This window comes from Leptidea sinapis, chromosome 41 (genome assembly GCF_905404315.1).
Source record: "Leptidea sinapis chromosome 41, ilLepSina1.1, whole genome shotgun sequence".
Classification (NCBI taxonomy): domain Eukaryota; kingdom Metazoa; phylum Arthropoda; class Insecta; order Lepidoptera; family Pieridae; genus Leptidea; species Leptidea sinapis.
In genome coordinates, this window is record NC_066305.1 from 2,782,054 (window position 1) to 2,804,473 (window position 22,420).

The 22,420-nt window shown below is 36.3% G+C and overlaps 2 protein-coding genes and 1 non-coding gene across 4 annotated transcripts in view; 1 reads left to right on the top strand and 2 right to left on the bottom strand.

Moving 5' to 3' along the window:
• The window catches only part of LOC126976529 (uncharacterized), a 36,402-nt gene that overhangs the window by 6,910 nt on the left and 7,072 nt on the right, over nt 1-22,420 (bottom strand). Inside the window, exons 2-8 of one of the 2 annotated variants that reach the window (XM_050824909.1) lie at nt 12,794-12,950; nt 12,048-12,210; nt 6,274-6,407; nt 4,062-4,221; nt 2,717-2,900; nt 872-949; nt 383-500 (exon numbers count right to left, since the gene is read on the bottom strand). In XM_050824909.1, the coding sequence (XP_050680866.1) occupies nt 383-500; nt 872-949; nt 2,717-2,900; nt 4,062-4,221; nt 6,274-6,407; nt 12,048-12,210; nt 12,794-12,950 (994 nt within the window). Of the gene's footprint in view, nt 1-382; nt 501-871; nt 950-2,716; nt 2,901-4,061; nt 4,222-6,273; nt 6,408-6,479; nt 6,594-12,047; nt 12,211-12,793; nt 12,951-22,420 lie in introns of those variants that run through there. The other variant, XM_050824910.1, reaches the window with a different exon arrangement.
• LOC126976543 (probable small nuclear ribonucleoprotein E) lies at nt 6,557-7,051 on the bottom strand. The gene has a single exon (XM_050824936.1). The coding sequence runs from the start codon at nt 6,949-6,951 to the stop codon at nt 6,664-6,666; it is 288 nt and encodes a 95-aa protein (XP_050680893.1). The 5' UTR covers nt 6,952-7,051; the 3' UTR covers nt 6,557-6,663.
• Trnag-ucc (transfer RNA glycine (anticodon UCC)) lies at nt 11,779-11,850 on the top strand. Its single transcript has one exon. It is a non-coding gene; the product is annotated as a tRNA-Gly (tRNA).

A 22,420-nucleotide genomic window follows, 5' to 3' on the forward strand; every position in this document is an offset into this window, starting at 1 on the left:
GTATATTCTGTCATTGTCATATTTCCCGCGTTGGCTGTATGGGTGTACCTTTGCCATTCCTTGAAGTAAAATTAAAACAACTCACCAGAGATAAGTGCCTATGTATATACAATACAAATCCCGTCCCTTAAAGCGGACCCTCGAAAACTTGTGGTATTTGTGTTTTTAATTTTTGTTTCATTTAAAATTTCCAAGTCGTAGAAAAATTATAGTATGAGACACATTGTAAAACTAGGTCAAAAATGCTCGTGGTGTCAATCAATGCGATATTCGCCTCTCACTCGCATTTTTAACCATCTTTTATACAACTCTTTTTTTATCGTTTAAACAGAAACGTTTTTAACAATTATTTTGATTTTCGAAACAAATATATTTTGTATACCTGCACCAGGAGCAAGACGGGCGCCACGTTGTCGCAGTGCGAGTGGAAAGCCTGCGCCGAGAAGCCGTGCGTGGAGGCGCGGAAGACCAAGCGCCAGCTCTGACGTGGACTGCCAACCCTGCGATATGTCACAACACTCACTTAAAAATAATCTTTATTGAGGCAATGGCAGATTGGCAATTAACGCAGATTGGGAGCATTCAATTTGGTTAAGATATAAGAAAACCAACTTTTAACAATATACAGGAAGTCCCACGACTATGCCACATGGAGTGTAAGCACCTTAAATATTGTAGATGTCACATTTTACTGAAAGAAGAATTTATATTTATTTAAAAAACAATTTAAGTTGTCTTCATAGATTTTTAAATTATTGCCCGATTGCCTTGTTTTGTTGAATTATTGATTGGATTTGGCTTAAAATACAGAAAAACAAAGAAGATGAAGAGTAGAAGGTTGAATAAATATTAAAACAATTGAATGACATACCAAGTATTAATGACGGACTGGAAGGCGCTCTTGTCTTGTGTGAGTATTAGAGAGCCCGGGAACATGTTTACAGCCAAACTGAAACCATCAGTCATATTTGTGTGTTTACATGAATATATCCAAGCAATGGTTGGTTGTGCCAAAAATGATATCAATTTCTACTACTAATACAACATAATTTAAGCTATATATCATGTTAATATATGCCACATGTACTATCTTATATAATATGCCACAATGCTGTCATGGGTATGTCACAATTATGTGGATGTATATATAATTTATACACATATAATATATAATACAAGTTGACCCAGAAAACGTTGTATAGCTATAATATAAAGTAATTAAAAACATTTTTAGGGATGCAACCGATTCTCAGAACTACCAAATATATTGTACTACAATTATTGTATTCGATTGCCATCTTGGCACCCTATTGCAGATCAGTGGATGGAATAGAATATTATTAAAATCGCGATACAAAAATAAGTGTTGATCGTAGAGGGTTGAAAATTAGGGTTGTATGTATTTTTTTATGCTGTATCATAAAAAAATAAAATTTTGTCCTAAAAAATAAATTTAGAGGTGGACCCTTAACATTTAGGGGGATGAAAAATAGATGTTGTCCGATTCTCCACCCTAGCCGATATGCACGCTAAGATTCACAAAAATCGGTCGAGCCGTTTCGAAGGAGATCAATTACGTAAACCATGACACCAGAATTTTATATATAAGATTAGTTTAGTGTGCTTAACAAGCTACGTCGTGCACTCGAAATTTGTATGACATTTAGTGTTAGTGTGCGTAATTCCTCAAAATAGAGGTTAGTTCCGAAGTGTTCACAGCTTTCAAAGTGTATCTAGACGTACAAAATATGATCCAAGTCTCCAACCTAACAAAAACATTGCAAGCATGTTTAATTGTACAATTTTACATGCAAACTTACGGCGGTAAATCGACTCTATACGAGTATATCATTATATAGTATATAATAGTAAAGTATTTTATTTAAAAAGACACATTTATAATATTGGTACGAACTAAAACCTACTTTATGACATTATAGTGCAAGGTTTTAATCCATTTGCTTTAAAAAGAAAGATTTCTTGAAAGACGTTACCAGGCCCCACATCATACACAGTCCTAATGTCGCGCGATATGGATGTTGTATTTTACGTCATTTGCGTAGAAGTTTATAGATAAATTTAATACAAAGAAATGGCCCCAGTGAGATCTGCGCGTGAGATTAATGTTTCATTTCAAGACTATAACTATCACTTCATTGAACTTAAGTTTTTTGGAACATGATTGACTGTATCAAGTGCTTTGCAGAATACACGTTATCTACTGAAAAATCCTGATCTAAAGTTCCAAGAATAAATTGGTGTATACACGGTCGAGTAAAATAAGAAGGACTCCGTGTCACCTTACATAACAGTGAGGCAACAAAATAAGGCGGTAAACGTGTACATAGCCCCACGCATACAATACAAGCCGATCGGCCGCCATTATGAGATTTGCCATCGTCTGTGACAAATCAGTCTGCGTCGCAATAAAATATTTTATTTTAAGTGCCGTCGTGCGTTGTGAAAATGTGTAAAAACAATACTATAAAAGTATTTGTGGATATATGATTATTTAAGGGAGAAAAAATTGTGTATCTGGTATCTGGTAACCGCACACACACTATCATAATTGTTCTTCACTTGCTAATATCACGGCGCGGAGTCCTTCTTTTTTTACTAGTCCGTGGGTGTATGCTATAAAGTTTGACAAATAGATCGTAGATTTTGGATATGGTAATCAATTGTCGATGAGAGTAACAATAATTGTCAGAGTTACCGAGGTTGTGTGCGCTTGTCCTGGTCATTTCTTGCGTCAGGTCGCGGGTCGGACCTGGGTTCTGGCCGGGGCTCCGGTCGCGGGTCGGGACGCGCGTGTAAGGCGGCGCGCCGGTACCGCTCCAGGGACAGCTCCATCGGCACGGCACCCGTCGGCTCCACCTCCTCAGCGAATATGGTACTGTCTGAAATATTATCATAAATAACTTGTCATGACTCATGTCACTATGGAACAAAAAGGAACAAGAACTAATCTTGATCGAATGAGATATGTATTCGCTATGCTGATGATTATAGTAAGGTTTTATTAAATACCTACATACAGCAAGAAACTAGAGCAACAATCGAAACAAATATTAAAATGGATGTTATTGTGTTAATACAATAGAATATATTTCACACACATACAAGCATTGAAGGATATGGCCTGTAGGAGGGTGTATCTAAGGGCGGCAGCCGGATGTGGTGGCTCCACAGCCTAGTTGGTTGCGTCACGCCGGTGCTGTTTCATCCACGCCAATCTGTTACACACATTGACACAAAGTGACCGGCGCGGTGTACCTATGAGCAGCAGCCGGATGTGGTGCATGAGTTGCGTCAGGTGACAGCAGACCCGCGCGCTAACCCTCCACAGCCTAGTTGGTTGCGTCACGCCGGTGCTGTTTCATCCACGCCAATCTGTTACACACATTGACACAAAGTGACCGGCGCGGTGTACCTATGAGCAGCAGCCGGATGTGGTGCATGAGTTGCGTCAGGTGACAGCAGACCCGCGCGCTAACCCTCCACAGCCTAGTTGGTTGCGTCACGCCGGTGCTGTTTCATCCACGCCAGTCTGCTACATACATTGACACAAAGTGACCGGCGCGGTGTAGCTATGAGCAGCAGCCGGATGTGGTGCATGAGTTGCGTCAGGTGACAGCAGACCCGCGCGCTAACCCTCCACAGCCTAGTTGGTTGCGTCACGCCGGTGCTGTTTCATCCACGCCAGTCTGCTACACACATTGACACAAAGTGACCGGCGCGGTGTACCAATGAGCAGCAGCCGGATGTGGTGCATGAGTTGCGTCAGGTGACAGCAGACCCGCGCGCTAACCCTCCACAGCCTAGTTGGTTGCGTCACGCCGGTGCTGTTTCATCCACGCCAGTCTGCTACACACATTGACACAAAGTGACCGGCGCGGTGTAGCTATGAGCAGCAGCCGGATGTGGTGCATGAGTTTCGTCAGGTGACAGCAGACCCGCGCGCTAACCCTCCACAACCTAGTTGGTTGCGTCACGCCGGTGCTGTCTCATCCACGCCAGTGTGCTACATACATTGACACAAAGTGACCGGCGCGGTGTACCTATGAGTAGCAGCCGGATGTGGTGCATGAGCGGCGCCAGGTGATGGCACACCCGCGCGCGTTCTTCCTCGGCCCAGTGCGCTGTGGGCTGCGTCACGCCGGCTCGCTGCTTGGCCCACGCCAGTGCGCAACGCCACACCTCCTCTTCCTCCAGACATAGCTGTTCCCACCAAATTAATATATTATAATATATAACCATTTGAATTTGTTTAGTGATTTCATTTTACTTCAGTTTCTAAGTGATTACTTGGGATTCTCTACTATTACTCATCTGATAAAAATTATAATTTCCAGGGAAAATTCCATCAAATTGTATATTTAGAGTTAGTTAACTCACTGGTATAAAATATAATATAAAAATATCAAATGTTGATGAGGGCATCATTATGTCGGCTCATTGTATAGTAGATGTATTTCATTAATTTACGTCATATTCAACCCCTAATAAATAATCTAACTTAATTTCAAGTCTAGAAATTTTGTCATCTGTCAATCTATCCTAAATCTGCACATCAATCAATATGTGTTTTGCAATAACATAACATTTTTGGCAAAAAGTAAGTTTTATTTTTGTGTTTTTAACAGTTAAAGATTTATATTTTTACTTATTATCATGTATTAAATATAATTTATGTATGTTGTCTTTTTTTCCTTTTAGTTGTCATTATGTATCAAGAAACACAGGTATGGCAATGGCTAGAAGAGATATTGGATAAAGAGCTAGATGTTGCGGGTTCTTGGAAGATGAAATTGCAAATGATATTCCTGTACATAGAGCCCATGGGTCGGAAAGCAAGATTGAAGAGTCCATAGATTTTTCTTGAAATTTTCTGAATCATTGGGGGGAGTGTAACTGCTTTCTATTTAGACATAGGTATTCAAGGAAATGGGTGTGAAATGGTCTAAAATACCAAACAGTACCAAAGGAGGTATTGACTATGAGATAATTATAATGTTGCGAAAAGAAAAAGATGGCCATTGACAGTATTTTGTCATCTTCTCAATTTATCCGGCATCAATGTATTTGTCAAACTCAAAGAGACTGACAATGATAACAGACATATTGTAAGGTGATTTTTTATAAAAAAATATGCGACATTACTGGTAGAAGATCACCAGAATATGACGGCAAGTATATTCTTCAACAAAAAAGTGGCTCCGTGAAGTTCATGACATGCATGAAGTTGTGCATCAATTGAATGCTAAGAGTGGTAGCTGTTCATCATGCAATTGTTTGCAATGCAATTATTTTTGATATTATATATTTTATTTTAGTAGTTCCTTCCACTCCCAATATTATTCATAAATTTGGGGTCAGATGTGACGCTATGCAACTACTTGGGTGATTTTCTTAATACACCTAGTCAAGGGTTAAAGTCAAATAAAATAAACTTACTAAAAAGAAAGAGACACAAATAGTTAATTAGGCCATATTTTTCAATTTAATTCAAAGTAGGATTTTAAATCACTTATTTCAACATCACATATACCATCTACACCCTTTTACCTATTACATATACCTCATGTTATTGAGAAAAAGAGCAAGAAATCAAATATTTCTTTATAAATGGAGCTTGTTTATAATCTAAGCAATTTAATTGAATCTGTCATTTAGAGAAAAATATTTATGAGTGAAATTATATCCTCACTACTTCATTTAATAGATTTTCATCTACCAGCCCATGCTACATGCGCTAAAAGTTTATTTCATATCTCAAACACCAGGAGAAATACTTGTATATATACACCACAGCACATGTTTGCTCTCCAAAACTCTGTAGATATGTTTCATGTTCCTTTAAAACTTACAAATTCAAAATAAAAAACATCTTGGCACAAATACTATGTCTATATTTGCACTATGTTTACCAGTGGGAAGCTCCTTTGCACAGGCTGCCAGCTATATTATGGGTACCACAATGTCACCTATTTCTGTCCTGAAGCAGTAATGTGTAAACATTAATGTTTTTCGGTTTGAAGGGCTCGGTAACTAGTAAATTTACTTTATAATTTAACATGTTATGTCTCAAGTTGCAATCACAATCATAGTGTGGCTCAGAATTTTTGGGTTTTTCAAGAATCATGAGCAGTACTGTATTGTAATGGGCAGGGCCTATCAATTACCATCAGCTGAGGATCATTCTAAATTTATCATATATGAAAAGTTGTAAAAAAAACAAAATTATTACAGAATATCTAAATAACAACTTACAAAATCAGAGGATATGAGTTTTATTAGTGCTTCCTTGGGTAAATTAAGGAATGCATTTGTCTTGACACACTCAGCTGCATTGTCACCAATAAATGCAATGCATCGCTCCATGAATGAGGATGCACTCTTACCACCTGGAATATGTAGTCATGTTAAATTGGTTTACATTCATCATTCTACCATATAACAATATATCATCAACTTACCAGTACAACACCAGAATTAATATTTATTGTATTCTAGTAAACAAAAGGAGGCAAATTTTTAGGAAAAATGAAAGTCATTGTAGGAATCTTAAATTTAATCCGAAATAATTAAAAATCTGTGTATCCCCAACGACTGGTAAATAAACACCACACTTATAATACTAGGAATGTTCTTCATAACCTATCACACAGCGGCGTTTGGATTCACATTTTGTATTAACGTTATATTGTCCCCTTTCATCATGATCCGTCCAATCTGCTTACGATTTTTAGTCTTCATATAAACTTCTTCTGCCTCGTCCAGTACGATGTTCATATATTCATCAAAGCCAACAATGTGACCCTCAATTCTCAAGTTAACGTTTTCGTAGAGCCAAATTTGCACACGACTCCTATTTTGTAGATATCTGAATATAAGGTTGATAGGTTGAACCATCACCTTTTGAACCTTAGGTGGCCCTTTGTATGCCATGTTTTATAACTTTCTTGCAAAAATTTTCACAATTACAATCACAAATTGTATTACGCGGTCCGCCTCAACCGGCGTCGATTTTCTACTTGTCTATGGAATTTGGAATGACGTATGAACTGACAGTTCTGATCAGTAGTTGTAATAAAATCTTATCTATGGAATGAACTTCACAGCAAAGAGCACGTAAATTTGCTACACAACTTTTGTCAGTTTGAACTTGACCAATGAAATCAATACATATTACATATGTATGTTTTGGTATACATCTAATAAACATTTAACAATAAAAATCTATGATAAGGACTAAAATATACCTATTCGTACTATTCAGTTACAGTTCAGTTCCGAGCGCGCTCGGTAACGTACATGCTCACTGAACTTACGAATATAATTTATATTCGCGATCTGCGCGGCAACCGCCGCTGCACGCTATTATGACTATGAGTTCCGAAAAACTCATAACCAATGAATTGCTGGCATTCCTTCAGCACGCAATTCATACTATGGACGAGATCAGCATCATCCAGATCTGTGCGTCAAATTTCAAGAGTGAGGAGATCATCAAAGCCAAGACGCTCCTGTACGAGGTTTTGATGAAAACCGACCAGATGCCGTCCCGCAGGAGGGATGAAAGGGGAGAGAGAAGTCTTCAGGACATGATAAATCTCCTGAAGGTGACTGATCCTGACGACGTACCGCCTTTCGTGGCAAGGAACTTGAACAAGTTACCGCCCGTCACCTTCGACTATGTCGACGTCACCAGGTTGCTGAAAGACATCACAAACCTCAAGGCAGGCGTGGCAGAAGTAGTGTTGAAATTAGAGGCATCCCAGAACACCATCACGGACCTGCAAGCTGAAGTTGCGACTTTGCGCAACAATACCGTTGTAAGTAGGTCAATAGAGGCCAATAACATCAACACACGACGTGGGGCTTGCATTGCTTCGCCAGCGAGTATTGAATCAGCGAAATTCGACTCGACACCGGTCGCTGCGCCCGCACGTGTAAGCGGTAATGTACTTACCGCCTGTCCCTCACCTCCTCCCCTCTCGGAGGTGTCGCCTGCTGTCGTTAGGTCAACACCTCAACGTGACTATGCTGCTGCCATCCGCCAGCAACCCAGAAAGCGGACAGTGCTGAGGACAGAAAGTGGAAGCGGGCACGCCCGCAACGAACCCGCTTGTAGAGCTGTGTCGAAGGGTCTGACCGATAAGGAGGGCTTCATTAAGGTGGAGCGGAAGAAGAGGAGACCTCCTAGTCATAACCAATGTGGCACAGCACCGATAGGATAGAACCAGCTTCTGCGTCCCGTAATCCCAGCGACGTATATCTACGTCTCTCGCTTTCACCACACCACCAAGGCCTCCGACATTGTTCAGTACTTGGTGGAGAAGACAAGGTTCCGGTTGGGTGTCGAAAAGTTGGTGACGTGCCACGCAGTAGACTTCAACTCTTTTGTTGTTCGCGTCCCGACAGAACATATTTCAACCTTCCTGGACGTGCAGCTGTGGCCGAAGGGGATCGTGTTCCGCAAGTATCGCGGACGTCACCGACCGCCGGAAGCTACCGAACCCGAGCCTCACATTGCCGCGAAAATGTGACGCAGATTTAAGTTATATATCATATGTATGTTAGACTATAAGGTATTTATTTTATGGGCCATGTAGCCTGAAATAAAGGAATTATTATTATATTATTATTATTATTCAAAGCGCCTAATTGAATTAAGATAATTTGACTTTGAATACTTATAAAATCATCATTATAGCATCCTTTCTATATCTACCAATAAACATAAAAAAAAATCCCAGCTGAGGAACTCGGGGTATATAGTACTTTCATAGCTGGCAACATATTTTCTTAATGGCGTCTGTTTTGTTTATAAAATATTTTGCTGTTTTACCGAATGTATTAGCTTAAATTAAAAGTTGTGAAATAGTATTTAAGTGTGAAATTTGATTTTCTTATCATAATTTTTATTATAAGACGCTTTGTTTGTGACACCCATTCACTGCACAGTACGTAATTTTTCAATTAATTTTCGCGCACTGATTGTCCTGGAAGTTGACTGAATGACACTGACGCGGCGGGAAACGTATGTGATCATAAAAGACCACATTGAAACTGCTTCATTTCGCTTGGGCCTACTCACGTTCTAAGCGTTATTATTCTAAGCTATGATCATAAATACATTTACTTTGTGTAGGTTGTCCAATTGTGATTTGAGAAAACCTGTTTCAGTCATGGTCCTAGATTCACTACAACTATGTTATATATTCACTAGAAATCACCGTATAAATACTGTGATAACCATTTTTCTCATACACCAATAACACAGCATGAATATTATCGACACCGATAAATCTAATGTCGTGTCATTTGACGCCACATTTCGTTTCGACCAATGGTAACGCGTTTTGGAAGTTTGAAATTCCCGCACTTATTTTTACTATTTATAAAATATGGGTTGAATTAATAAATAGATACTTTTAAATTTCAATATGACGATAACAAAGATGCGAAAAAAATATTGGAGGCAAATTTAAATTTAATGCATACGTTAGTGATACACAGTTAATAAATTCTTATCTAGGGTATAATTTTAGAAATGGCTAGCTATGAGAGTAATAATGATTTAAAGATATTATAGTTATTTTATTACTATGTTACCATTGTTCAGTAAAAATAAAAATTAAACTACCTTCTTGCCTCCTCAAAACAAAGAAAGACCATATTATAATACAAAAGAAGTCGAAGAATTTGAAGAAAAATGTTTTTCTCACTGGTTTTATGCAACAAAGGAACCATAATTTAAGTAATATGATAAACTTAAATAATTTATACGTCTAGATAGAGTCTCTTGCTGTTGGACAACCGATAAAAACAGGCAAGAAATATTAGTATAGTGTACGTGACAAGCTACGTCTTAGGGCGCGTACCCACTATGTCCTAACGATTAATTTATCGTTGGACGACTGTCGTCTCTATCTGTTCACATTAATATGATTGTTTGTCGTCAATTTTTTTATCGCTTAGTGACTATCGTATCTAGCTGTTCCCATTACATCAGGACGACATTTTATCGTTTCACGGCAGCGCTTTGTCGTTTACACATCATTAGCAAGCTACAAATCTACAGTCGTCGTCGTGATCTATCGTGGATACGATAAATTTGCGCTCACGATTTAGTCGTAAGGATTTTTTATTGTTTTACGAATGTCGTGCTAGCCGTTCCCAGTGTCATGATAATCTGTTGTCACAGCAAAAAATGTTGTAGACGACAGTAGATCGTGTCGTTCTATATGTGAACACCTCCATTTAAACATATAGGTAAGCCACGACACTTAAAACTACACGATTATCAGTCGTCACGACACTTTGTGTTATTATGCGTGAATTTCGCAAAATAGAGGAGGAACTATATTTTCAAGTTTTTCACAGCTGTCATAGTCCATCTACACGTATAAATGATCTAAGGTGAAAAAATATAATCAATTGTTTTAAGCTGGCAAAATATTGGCAGCAGTAATTAGAAAGTCAGCACTAGGGTCCGTATTCCGAAACGCGTCCCAATGTACGGTAATTAGTGGTACATGAGTTTTGTTCGCTCTTTAAGATAAGTCGTTTTATCTACCTAGCCATGAATTAAACCTCTTCATTCTCAAATTTCTAAAATTATTAGGAGAGTAAAACGCAGACAAAGTAGGTACAAATAATCATATTTTGAAATATTCATCAAAGTTATCTCTTACAAACTTTTTCTAGCATGGTATGTAAGTACATATCTTTATAATGGAATCTTTGAAAGCTATTTTCATCCACTTTAAAACGTCGAATTGATGTGAAACTGCATACATCCTAACAAGCACCTACGATAATGCAATCATTTAATTAGTTTTTTCTAACTTTTATTAGGTTGGGACGGAACGGAAACATAAAGAAATATTTGTCCTTTGAAGTTAATTTTCGATCCCTACAAAATGTCCGATTAATAAGAAACTTTGCAAACTTGTTAAGAACCGATGAAAATTCAATACTTTATATTGTCTGTCCAATCTCTCTTACCAGGATCTTCAGGATTACCGTCGGATATCTGGTAGTGTTGGAGTGCCAAAGATGCCATGTGCCATGATGTAGGAGACTAGGATAATACATGCGCACACCAACAGTGGATAATGCGTTGCTACGAAATTATCATCGCAAAAAAAATACTTATTTTTGTTTAATCAGTATTATTTGAATTTACTTTTCAGTTTTAATTAAAAAACAACTAAAGTACCTACACGTAGAAAACCAAACAATAACAAAATAATTTTCTATAAGTTTAAATTAGGAAGTGTAATCATGATAATGTATTTTATTGTAAACATATACCTATATACTTACAATAATAACGCTAGCATTATTTTTCTATGCCTATATAGGTAATAAATAATAAATAAATTGTAAATATACCAAGATAATAAAAGCGCGTTAAAAACGTCGGGTAGGTACATTTATTTTTAAGATATAGGTAGGTACTCAAATATACTCTACTTTTACCAATACCTGTCAATAAAAATTTTATAGCGATAATTGACATCAATTAGCCCATACCTACAACAAAAAAAAAACATTTTTTTAGTAATCGTCAGAAAGGATTTTTTTTTAATAAGAAGAACTAATCAACAATAAAAAAGTTATAATAGAATTCAGTTTGTTTGAAATTTGTTACATAATTACTTTATTTGAAGTAAGTCTTTCTTGCTTAAAGGAAATAATAGTATAATAAAAATATGGATTAATTATAATTTAGTTAGTTCTATATTTTCAACTTCGTGTTCAACTGCGATGGTGGTGTAATGGTCAGCATAGTTGCCTTCCAAGCAGTTGATCCGGGTTCGATTCCCGGCCATCGCACACTTTTTTATTCCATATTATTTTGTTTTCAAGTAATTTTATTTTTATATTTTAAAAAAATTGTGATTTATTTCTAAGCTAAGCTTAATAATTTTATGCTGCCGGTGAGCGGCATAAAGTATGAGAAAATTAATTGAAAGAATTTTCTATAAGATGACTGTTTTAAATTGCAATTTATTCGTAATTTGATTGATTACCTGGCCGATCCTGAATATCCATAGCAGCAGCTAGGAGTGTGCAAGCACTCTCTACACTCAACGTTGACGTGACATGGTCCTCACATGCCGCCCGTAGATCTTCTACTCCAAGATCTGCTGCTAGAGTCATCATTTCGAAAACTGCAGAATCTTGTAGCATTAGCTAATCACAAAAAAAAGCAAATGATTTGGTAATCATATTAGGCCATACTCATAAGTCATAACATGACGTGACTAAAAAATTATTTATTCTTATGTGATTTATTTGCAGTAATACGGAAATCTCGAAAATTAGCAAGTTGGTTAGATCGGCTTTTTGCCCCCGTATTCAAATAATCACCAAAAAAGTACGATTGATATACTGGCATTTGAATGTTGTCATCATTGAAGTAAAATTGTTGTTTATTTTATGTCAATGCGACCCCCTTCCTAACAAAACGTAGTTGCTAACATAATATCTTAGGAATTACCAAAGTATTATTATAGTTCTTGTGTTTCAAAATAAAATATAATTGTTGAAACAAAGGTACCTACTATCGTAATACCTATAGTCCGTAATATAATGTTTTTACACGCTTTTTTTATACTACACAGAAACCGTATTTTTATTTCTTATTTAGTACCGCTACTTGCTAGGAGATGGCGCTAAACTATTCTAACAATTAATAGTTAGAATTTCGCGCTTAAACTATTGATTGTATGAATTTACTTTAGTAATACTATGATGAAAAAAAAAAATAACACACCTTGCCCGTATAAACATACTGCAAAAACATCCTGAATGTTTCGGGTTGCACGTGGGGCATTCGTATTGGGGTCGGCTGGACGCCAACAGATGGCGTTACGGTACAACCAGGAATGCGGCAAACTTCTCCACGTTTAGTATTTTGGAAACTCTTGCATCTGTTCGAACAAAAACAATCACATGAAATTTAATTTTCAATTCTCATGCTCTGAAATTGCTTATTTGTGCACGATATAGGCTGCACGAAATCGATTTTTGTGCACAAGTGCATTAACGTAACAACTCATAAATGTATCTATATTAAGGCAAAGAAAATGAGCCATACAGCCAAACACAATAAAAAGTTCTGAGATAGAATTTGTTATTTTATAATTTACTTTAATTTATTATTTAAATTAAAATACGGTAGGTTATTTAATTAATAAAAAGAAGGATATATTACAAAATAATTTAATAGTAGGCTGTATAGGTCTGGAGCCCAAGCCTAATATCAATGTTGTAAGATTAAAAAAAAAGCGGCGGGAAACAGGTCTTGTTTTTTCGTGCGTTTATTAATTTCTTCAAATTTGCTAAAATTGTTAATAATGTCCATGTTATACTACTGTTTTATTTCCTCGCAATCGAAATGAAAAGCAGAGTTTATAACTCGTCCACAAAACCATTTTATCCTCGATATAACTATCAATCATGCTAAAAGTATTTATGGTTGTAACCATATTGTAACATTGAACATATTCCAATACCCAGTACTAGAAGCATGAAATATCTATTGGCGGATGTGAAGAGTGAAGACTCTTCATTGATGGTAGAACTTAGGCACTCACTAGGAGTGGCGGTAATTTAGGTACTACATTAGGTAGATTGAAACATAGTTATTTTATTATAAGATTGTTAGGATTTAATAACTCAATAGAATTCCGGTAGATGCAGACACATCTATGACGGTCAATAATTCAATGAATAATAAAGAATGTATTATAATGACAATAACGAAAATTTTTATTATTTAGCCTATTCATATGGATGTTGATAGGTATTTATGTATGTTTAAGTATGTACATAATATATTCCATCTACTGGGCTCTGTAAAATTGCTAAATCTTTTAAAGTGAATTGTGTTATATTTTATAATAATATAGGGCGCCGTAGCTAGTGAAATTACTGGGCAAATGAGACTTAACACCTTATGTCTCATGGTGACGAGCGCAATTGTAGTGCCGCTCAGAATTTTTGGGTTTTTCAAAAATCCTGCGCGGCACTGCATTGTAATAGGTTGGGCGTATCAATTATCATCAGCTGATGTCCTATTCGTCTCGTTTATTTTCATAATAAAAAAAAACTTGCACTTAATAACTTAAGTGAATAAAGATTATTTTGAATTTGAATATGTACTTATACCGTGTTAAATATGGTTTACTTGTACAGCAAATTTGGGGCAAGATAATTTTTGTAAAAGTGTGGCAATATTGCGCTGGCATTATAAACTACGTAGCTATGTGCCACTACCCGCAGCAGATGCATAAAAAAGTATGTGAAGTTTAAACAGGTTTTTTAAAAAAAAACGCGGTGTTGTCCTTGGTACTTCTTAACAAATTTCCTCCTATTCCATAAAAAAACGTGTTTGATATGATAGGTAAGCTCTAAACTACAATCATTATTGTCTGCTATGTTGTATGATTATATTTATTTGAAGCAGTTTAATTCACTTCCATAAAATTTTTACTTCATAGATTTATGGAATACCTAAATCAAACGACAAAATCATTTGTCTGTGGATTACTAGAGTTCACACAAACACGTTCAGTGTGCTTCATAAAAATTAGGTACCTACATACTTTTCAAAATTACAATTTATTAACGCGCTTGATTGATATTACATGACAATATCATAAGCCGTAGGATCGTCAGGTCAATACATAATCTACAAGATAGAAGAATCTCTAGAACATTGAAGTTGTGCGAGGGTAATTAAAAACCCGATCCTTTGTCAACGGAACGGCGCTGGCAGTGGAGAGCATTTGGCAAAAACTTGTGAAGAATTTTGAACTTAGAAGCTGGTCATGTCACTGATAGCTCTCAGACCTTGTCTTGAACTTACTAGTTAGATTATAAAACATAACAGATACCAGTTTTAAGCCCTCTCCGCAGAACGAAATTCCCCCATCTCCACTTTTAACATTAGGCGCGGTAAGTTCAACATAGCTCACTTCGTCATACGTAACTTGGTTTCCTTTCACTTTGAATATGAGATAAGTGTCATCATCGTACATACAATTTTTTTTCTAATAGGTTAGGTAAATTATTAAAATAAATTAGAAAGAATAAAGGTCCCAGAATCAACCCTTGTAGGGGTTCTTAGAGATCTCTTCAAATTCGCATCGACTTTCTGAGTTATATTGTTGAAATATATAAATAAGTTGATATGTTAGTTTATGCAACCCAGCCAGGGTAAAAATCAAGTTAAAGTACCGGTTTAGCAAAAAACTGTTAACCGTAACCATACTTAAACTTTAACTATAATAGCTAATATGATTTAACCGAGCCATAGTAACCATGTCAAGCTCTATTTGTCACTGGAATGTCGAAGGTAGTTGGTAACAGTAGGGACAGCTACCAGCATCGTGATTATAGCGATCATTAGAAATGTCCTAGAGCGGGATCTCGGCCGTGTCATCAATCAGCTGGATGTAATTAATTATGTGGCCGGCCGCGTATCACGGCCTCAGGCATCTTTCGGGTGAAAACATTCAATATTATCTATTAATCTTCTTCATCGACGCCTCCGCTGAAGATTTTGTGAAAAGGAAAGTGCCAATCATTGAATTAATACTTTATCTGTGCATTCATGTATATTAAAATGCGAATCAGAGCAAATATCCTTATTAAAAACAAATGAGAAGGCTCTGGGTAGATATAATTATTACCTAATCAATTTGCATATTTAGGTAGATATCTACGCCCTGTACCTATGTAGGTATACCTATTTCTTAGTCATTTAACAGATTCCGGCTGGCCTGAGATTATTTGCTATAAACTACACAGAAAGAAAGAGAAAATAAATTCAGTAGGTCGGTGGATAAGGATTAATATCATGGCATTAAAATCACCACTATTCGATTACATCCGTATTTCAACCTTATAAGTTTATTTATTTATTTTATACTTATATGCTTTATCTGCTACGATATTAACCTGTGCGTTCATAGAAAGTTTAGTATCAATTTTGACACCTAAGTCCCTAACGGAGCTCACTTTAGATATTGATACGCCATTAATCTTGTAGTCGAAAAGTATTGGTTTAAGATTACGTGTCAACGTTATATGGTGGCATTTTTTAACGTTACCGACAATCCAATTATTACTGTAATAGTCACACAAAGCACTCAGGTCTATTTGCAACTTGTGACAGTCATCAATGTCACGTCTTCTGAGGAAGGTTTTTTGCCGTATGCAAACATTAAATGTTGGCTGTAAGTAAAGCAGTTTCCTATGTCGAATAAATAGGCATTATACAAATGCGGGCCTAGGATATAGCCTTGTGCCACACCCGATGGTATTGACAAGATGTTAGTTCTGGCGCTACCCGTCACAACGGCCTGCATACGATTCATGATATGAGGTGAATTATCTGTGGAGGTTCCCAAAAATTCCGAGAATATTTTATTTCTGGACATATATTATGTGATTCACACGATTAGAATGCGTTTTCAAAGTCTATGTAGATCACATCTACCTGATACCTCTCATCCATGCACTTTAATACGTAATCGGTGAATACAGCCAAGTTAGTCACGGTGGAACGATCTTTCATAAAACCATGTTGTTCGAAGGGGATTGACTTAGCAATTGGGGTTATGCGTTTGCAGACAACTGTCTCAGATAGTTTGCTTATCCCAATTAATGATTGATACTAGCCGGTACTTCTCAATTTTAGTTTTTGATCCAATTTTATGAATGGGAACTATTAAAGTTTCTTTCCATCCTTTCCAGGGACAGCGCAGAAAACGTTAAGGGATAGATTAAAAAAAGATTATGGAAAGGGGCTTAGCCAAGATAGAAGCACATTAATTATGTAGAAAAATTGAGGGAACACCATCGCTACTGGCTCTCTTATTTGTATCCAACAATTTTAGCAATTTGAGAATTTCATCTTCTCGAATAATAATGTAGCATATCGTTTCGTTGTGTGTTGTGTTTGTGAAACTTGGCATATCGTATGAATAAGCTGGTTTTTCGAATACGCTTTCAAAGTATTTACTAAAGCCATTACATACTGTGATTTGAGTATGTAGATTGTCCTAAGTTAAACAAAAGTTATTATTAACTTAACTGTTATAGTTAGACATAAACGGACTTTTTTGTGAGCAATCAAGAGTTATTTATATTGAACGCTATTTTATGTCGTCAATAGTTTTCGCAGCGCACGTAAAATAATGATTTTTATAGGTAATATATTGATACTTTGGATTACATTGTTTCAATTTAGCTAAGGATATCTTGAAAATATAATAATAAAGCCTATGTCACTCGGTAAAGATGTAGCTTTCTAATGGTGAAAGAATTAAAAAAATCATTTGGGTAGTTTTTAATTATGTTAAATCGTAACAAACAAGCAAAGAATCAAATCTTTCCTCTTTATAATATTATTACAGACAATATAACTCTGGCACAGCATAGGGTGCCGTAACAAAGCCAAGTGAAAGTGACAAAGTTGTGAGGTTGGTGCGGTGTGTACGTGAACAACGAATGCGGCTTCATTGTACTCCTAGGTACTGAACTGCCACAGCCGCTACTCCTGCAAACTTTGATAGGATTCCGACTTGCAACTTCAATGATGTTTACACCTACGCAACAATACAATATATGGAAGTAAGAAATTGATTTAAATTTACACAATAACAACACGGAACACCATACAGTAACTTTCAACTAAGTTAAGATTAATAACTTTTTCTTGTCATTGTTCGAGTTAATCAAGATTGACAAGCCCTTTCGTCTCAGCTTTGAGCGCTGAGGTATAATAATATAATAATATATATAGTATAATAGTATATATTTTCGAGAGTTTAGTAGTTTCTGAACTTCAATCAGTAATACAAATTCAACGTTGAATAAAAATATTTGAATTTTAATATAAATAATGCTTTTTTACCGAGCTAAAATATAATATTGTACATTTAGCCCCGTTACAAGGATTATTTTATAACTGCCACGGTATAGATAGTCTCTGAACACATCAAGCTAATCTAAATACGAGGCCTGCGAGTGATGTTCGCTTAAGTTTGCGATACAATTTGTATCGAGTACCATGATTGATGAGGCGGCGGCCGCTCGCAGATGTCGCAACTCGAAGTGGCAACACCGCGTCGCGTCAGCGTCACCACGATTAATGTATCTGTAGTCTGTGGCGCTACGAGCTCTGTGGCTTGTGGTGATTGGTGGACGTTTCCGCCATGTTGCGCGTCGGCTGCCGTCAGACATTATTTCAACGATTAATCAAAGCCAAAACTTTTATCAGCTCAATATTATATCTATAAAACCTTAATAGACAAAAGGCTCAGAAAAACTGTATATTTAAATCTACACTTACTGCACGCCACGGTTATATTGCTACAATTTTACGATCTGGGCTTATATTGGGGTGATTCAACATAGATTTCAATGTTCTTTTGGCACAAAAAAGTATATTATAGTATATATTTATGAATAAATAAATAAGCTAACGTTAGTTATTTATTACATGTGTAGTGAATGAGTGAATGAAAATAGATTAAATAAACACAATGAGTTTATCATTAGCGAATAATATGAAATAAAAATTGCAACCAGTTTCTGGCCTCTCCAATCATCACTAGGCTTCGATTATCATGTCTCCAAACAGCAAAGCAATATCTGTGTTAATTTTACCGCTAAGAGCGACATGTAGGTACTTTTATTAGACCTAATCAGCGTTCGTTCGGTGAGTAGGTATTTGCAGCGAGTTTTATTGAGAGTTACTCCAGCCTCAGTGTAAGTAGTCGTATACGGCACAAGTGAGATGATTGATGTTATTTCATCTCGTAATTATGTATCCGATGGCGGCAATCTGCTTCCTATTCTCCCCCGTCTATTCAATGTTCACTCCATAATTATTGAGTACGCAGTCGCGTCTTTTCCTCTACCAGTTTTTGTTTCGAGTTTAGAACTTGAAATACCTATTTCATTATAATTGGCGTCGGTGTCTGTACGCTTCGTGAAAGCTTTTCAGTAAATGTTCCTGTAGGAATCGTGCAATTATTCTATAGATGTTTTAGCTCAAAGCAATAGGACGAATGTCGTACAAGTATAATTTTTCATTCACGCTTTTGTCGTTTGGCGTTGACACATAATAATTTTAATTATGCGGCCGTGGATATAATTTTAGCACAAATGTGTCAAGAATTTATTATATATATATATATTATTGTTCTGAATTATTAGCTTATTATATTAGATTATTAGCTGTTATAGTTAAAGTTTGAGTAAAATAAAAAAACGTTAACAGTAACTTAAGACTCCAGAATGTGTTGCACCATCGTTTTCCTTGGCACAAAATGAAATATCATATCAAAATCTAATATTTATTTTAAACTTTTCACATTCATTAGGTATTCTACATTAGCGAAGATGTTAAAGTAATGAAAATATCAAAAATTATATATTGGTGCAACTCATTACTTTAACATGTTTATTATTGCTTAAGTTATTTGGTGCAACATAGCCTAGGCGACGGATCATTCAGTTACATTTGTACGAACAATATACAAGCTATACAAGAAGGGACTGCAATAATTATAATTACATACTGTGCGTGTTAGTCCGTACGAGTACGACCAACACGCAAGCGGCACCCAGTGGTCAGCAAACTCCGGGCTTTGGGTTCATATTAGAATCACAGAAACAATAGACAGAGCAACACGCAAACCGCTCGTTTAGGAAATTCACTTTATTATGTACCCGGAGGTCGGAATTCGGTACACGAGATCGAATGTACCGAGTACTCTAACTAATATTGCATCAACTTTATTTATTTATTTATTATAGACACACCAACAAGCTATTCTAAACTAAACAAAAATAAGAAAAATATAAAACGAACATTATGAACAGAATAGCTTTTTTACAGGTATGTACAGGTCTGGTGTATTATTAAAGATTGCTACTTGTTACTAAATGTTAGTACAAAAAACGCAAAGTACTTTAAATATTAATTAATGTTAAAAATACAAATGATGTCTTATGTTGAATATGAGTAAAACAAGCAAACCATATATATAATTAAAAATTATTAAAAATAACACTGTTGCAAAGTCTTTTAAATTGTAGCACCGACATCCCAAACATATCCATGGAGTCAAAATTATTATTAAGGAGCTCATTAAATGATCTCATAGAGCGCTGCAGTGTGGAGAGTGAAGACCAATATTAGTTCTCGGAATAGCAAGATGAAAGAATTCACGATTAATAAGCCTTGCACCGGGGGTATATTGAAATCAATTTGTCGTAATATTTCTGGGGCACTGAAAATACCATTACATAATTTAAATAAAAATAGCAAATCTTGAATACGACGAGTAGATAAATAGAACTAGAAATAGAAATTTGTAGCAGGAGTAAACTTTTTTATTTGTAATTTTAAAGCTTTTCTTTGTCGCTGTCTAAAAACTAGGAAGCCGCTTGTCGTACCGCTTCGCTGCGGCGTTTATTTGGGGGTATATTGAAAATTCTATTACCAATACAAAGGCACATTATTTGTAAGTGCTATAGGCTATATACTAATCTGAAAAATGTAAAGACCTTTTTGTGGTTGTCGTATTTGCGAAGTTAGTCGGAGAAAAAACGGTCGAACGAACACGTATCTTACGAACCCTGCCGACAAAATATCATGATTGATTTGTATATATTGGGTATGTTCCGATATGCACCGCGACCACTGTACAGTGTGACGTCAATTTAGTATACTGTGAAGCAGAATTCAAATGAGTGTATTAAAGTTTTCTAGTTCATTAAAAAACTTTTATTGGAGTACTGTCAAATTAAAAATCGAGTGGTATTGACTGATCACGTGATCAAAGCACTGCGAGTACCTTACCTCGAAAACGCCAGTGCTCATAGTAGAATATGGCGGCGATTTATGACGTCATATATTTCCCAACGAATTTTGCTACTGTGATAGCACTGTACAGTGCTCGCAGAGCATATCGGAACATACCCATTATGTGATGGGACAAGGCCGGTCACATGCTCAGCATCTTCGTGGTTGTCCAATGTTGTGAGCGTTGAATAATCTTCGAGCTCGCTTCTTGTGCGCGAATTGGAACACGATTGGTAAATGCGGACGATGTCGCAGGTTACAGCTAGTTTACTATATTATCATCGAAATGTTAAGCTGGTTTATGGAGGTCGCAGTGACTCTGAGTTAGGCAATGGAGCAACTCGTGAGTCCAAATCTCAGCTATCCTCCATAATAATATTGTAAAAACTAGAGAACCCCATCTATATATCCCAAAAAGCGGTTCTATTCGAAATTGTCGGATACAAAACGAATAGAGGATTCACATACTAAAACGTCTCCTGTCCAGCGCTTCGGATTGCTACGCGCGACTATATAACCAGCTACTGCTAGTATATAAAATGCAAGGAAAGTAGACGACAATTTATGAGACGCTTAAGGAAATCAAGTAGAAAATACTTTGTGAAAATTGCGACGAATGTATTTCACAACCAAATAACTAATATATCAAAGTGGAAACATAAAAGCAACAATTTCGCGCCAATATTTACAGTGAATCGGTAAAGGAACGCTAGTCGTGTAGGTATTGGCAGGTACCTCCCGTGTACCATGTACCGTCTGCTGAGGCAGGAGGGTTCACTTCAATAAATATCCAAAAGGCAAAGAGATGCTTTCAAAAGAATATAATATCGAGTCGTATATTTGTGACGTTTTCTGCGACCAAATTCGATATTCTCGCTTCAACAATGTTTTTACCGTTTCATTCAAACTGGCTGTGAAAAGCAATAAATGGAAAAATTATTGTTAGTACTTAAATGCTGTTTTGTTTCTCCTTTGGTCATAAATTTCAATTTGTCTCTCCATCTGGCATCTGGCCGCTTAGTAATATCAAAAGACAATTAAATCGCAACCGTTTCAATGTTATTTCTTCTTATTTTGTTTCTCGTCTCTCACTTAAGAAAGATTTATCAGTTAGACCTATATCTATGACGCACGTATTTTTACTTATGCATTGTATATAACTGTAGATGTAAATGGAGATCTTTAATCTGTCTGGAAACGAATCTATGGATTTAGATACGCACTGTTTCCATGGGCAATATAGTCACTAAGTATTTCTAGAGACTTCCTTATGCGACTTTATGTCGGCGTGTAGTTTAGAGCAGGCCATGTTTTCTAAAACTAACTGTAGTGTCAAAGGGGTTCAGATTTGGGCTAGAAGAGAGTCAGTATTCAACTCTTTTACAGTCCACAACGTTGACTTCCAGGCAAGCCTGGGTAGGTCATGCTTTGTGAACAGGTGTAGGCTTGATGGAAAGTCTAGGTACATGTACTTCAAGCTCGTCTCGCCCCCTTATTTTCATTAAAAAAATCTTT

Bases quoted from the DNA above. Each gene is read 5' to 3' on its own strand.
- LOC126976543 (XM_050824936.1), bottom strand. From the start codon at position 6,951: ATGGCATACAAAGGGCCACCTAAGGTTCAAAAGGTGATGGTTCAACCT.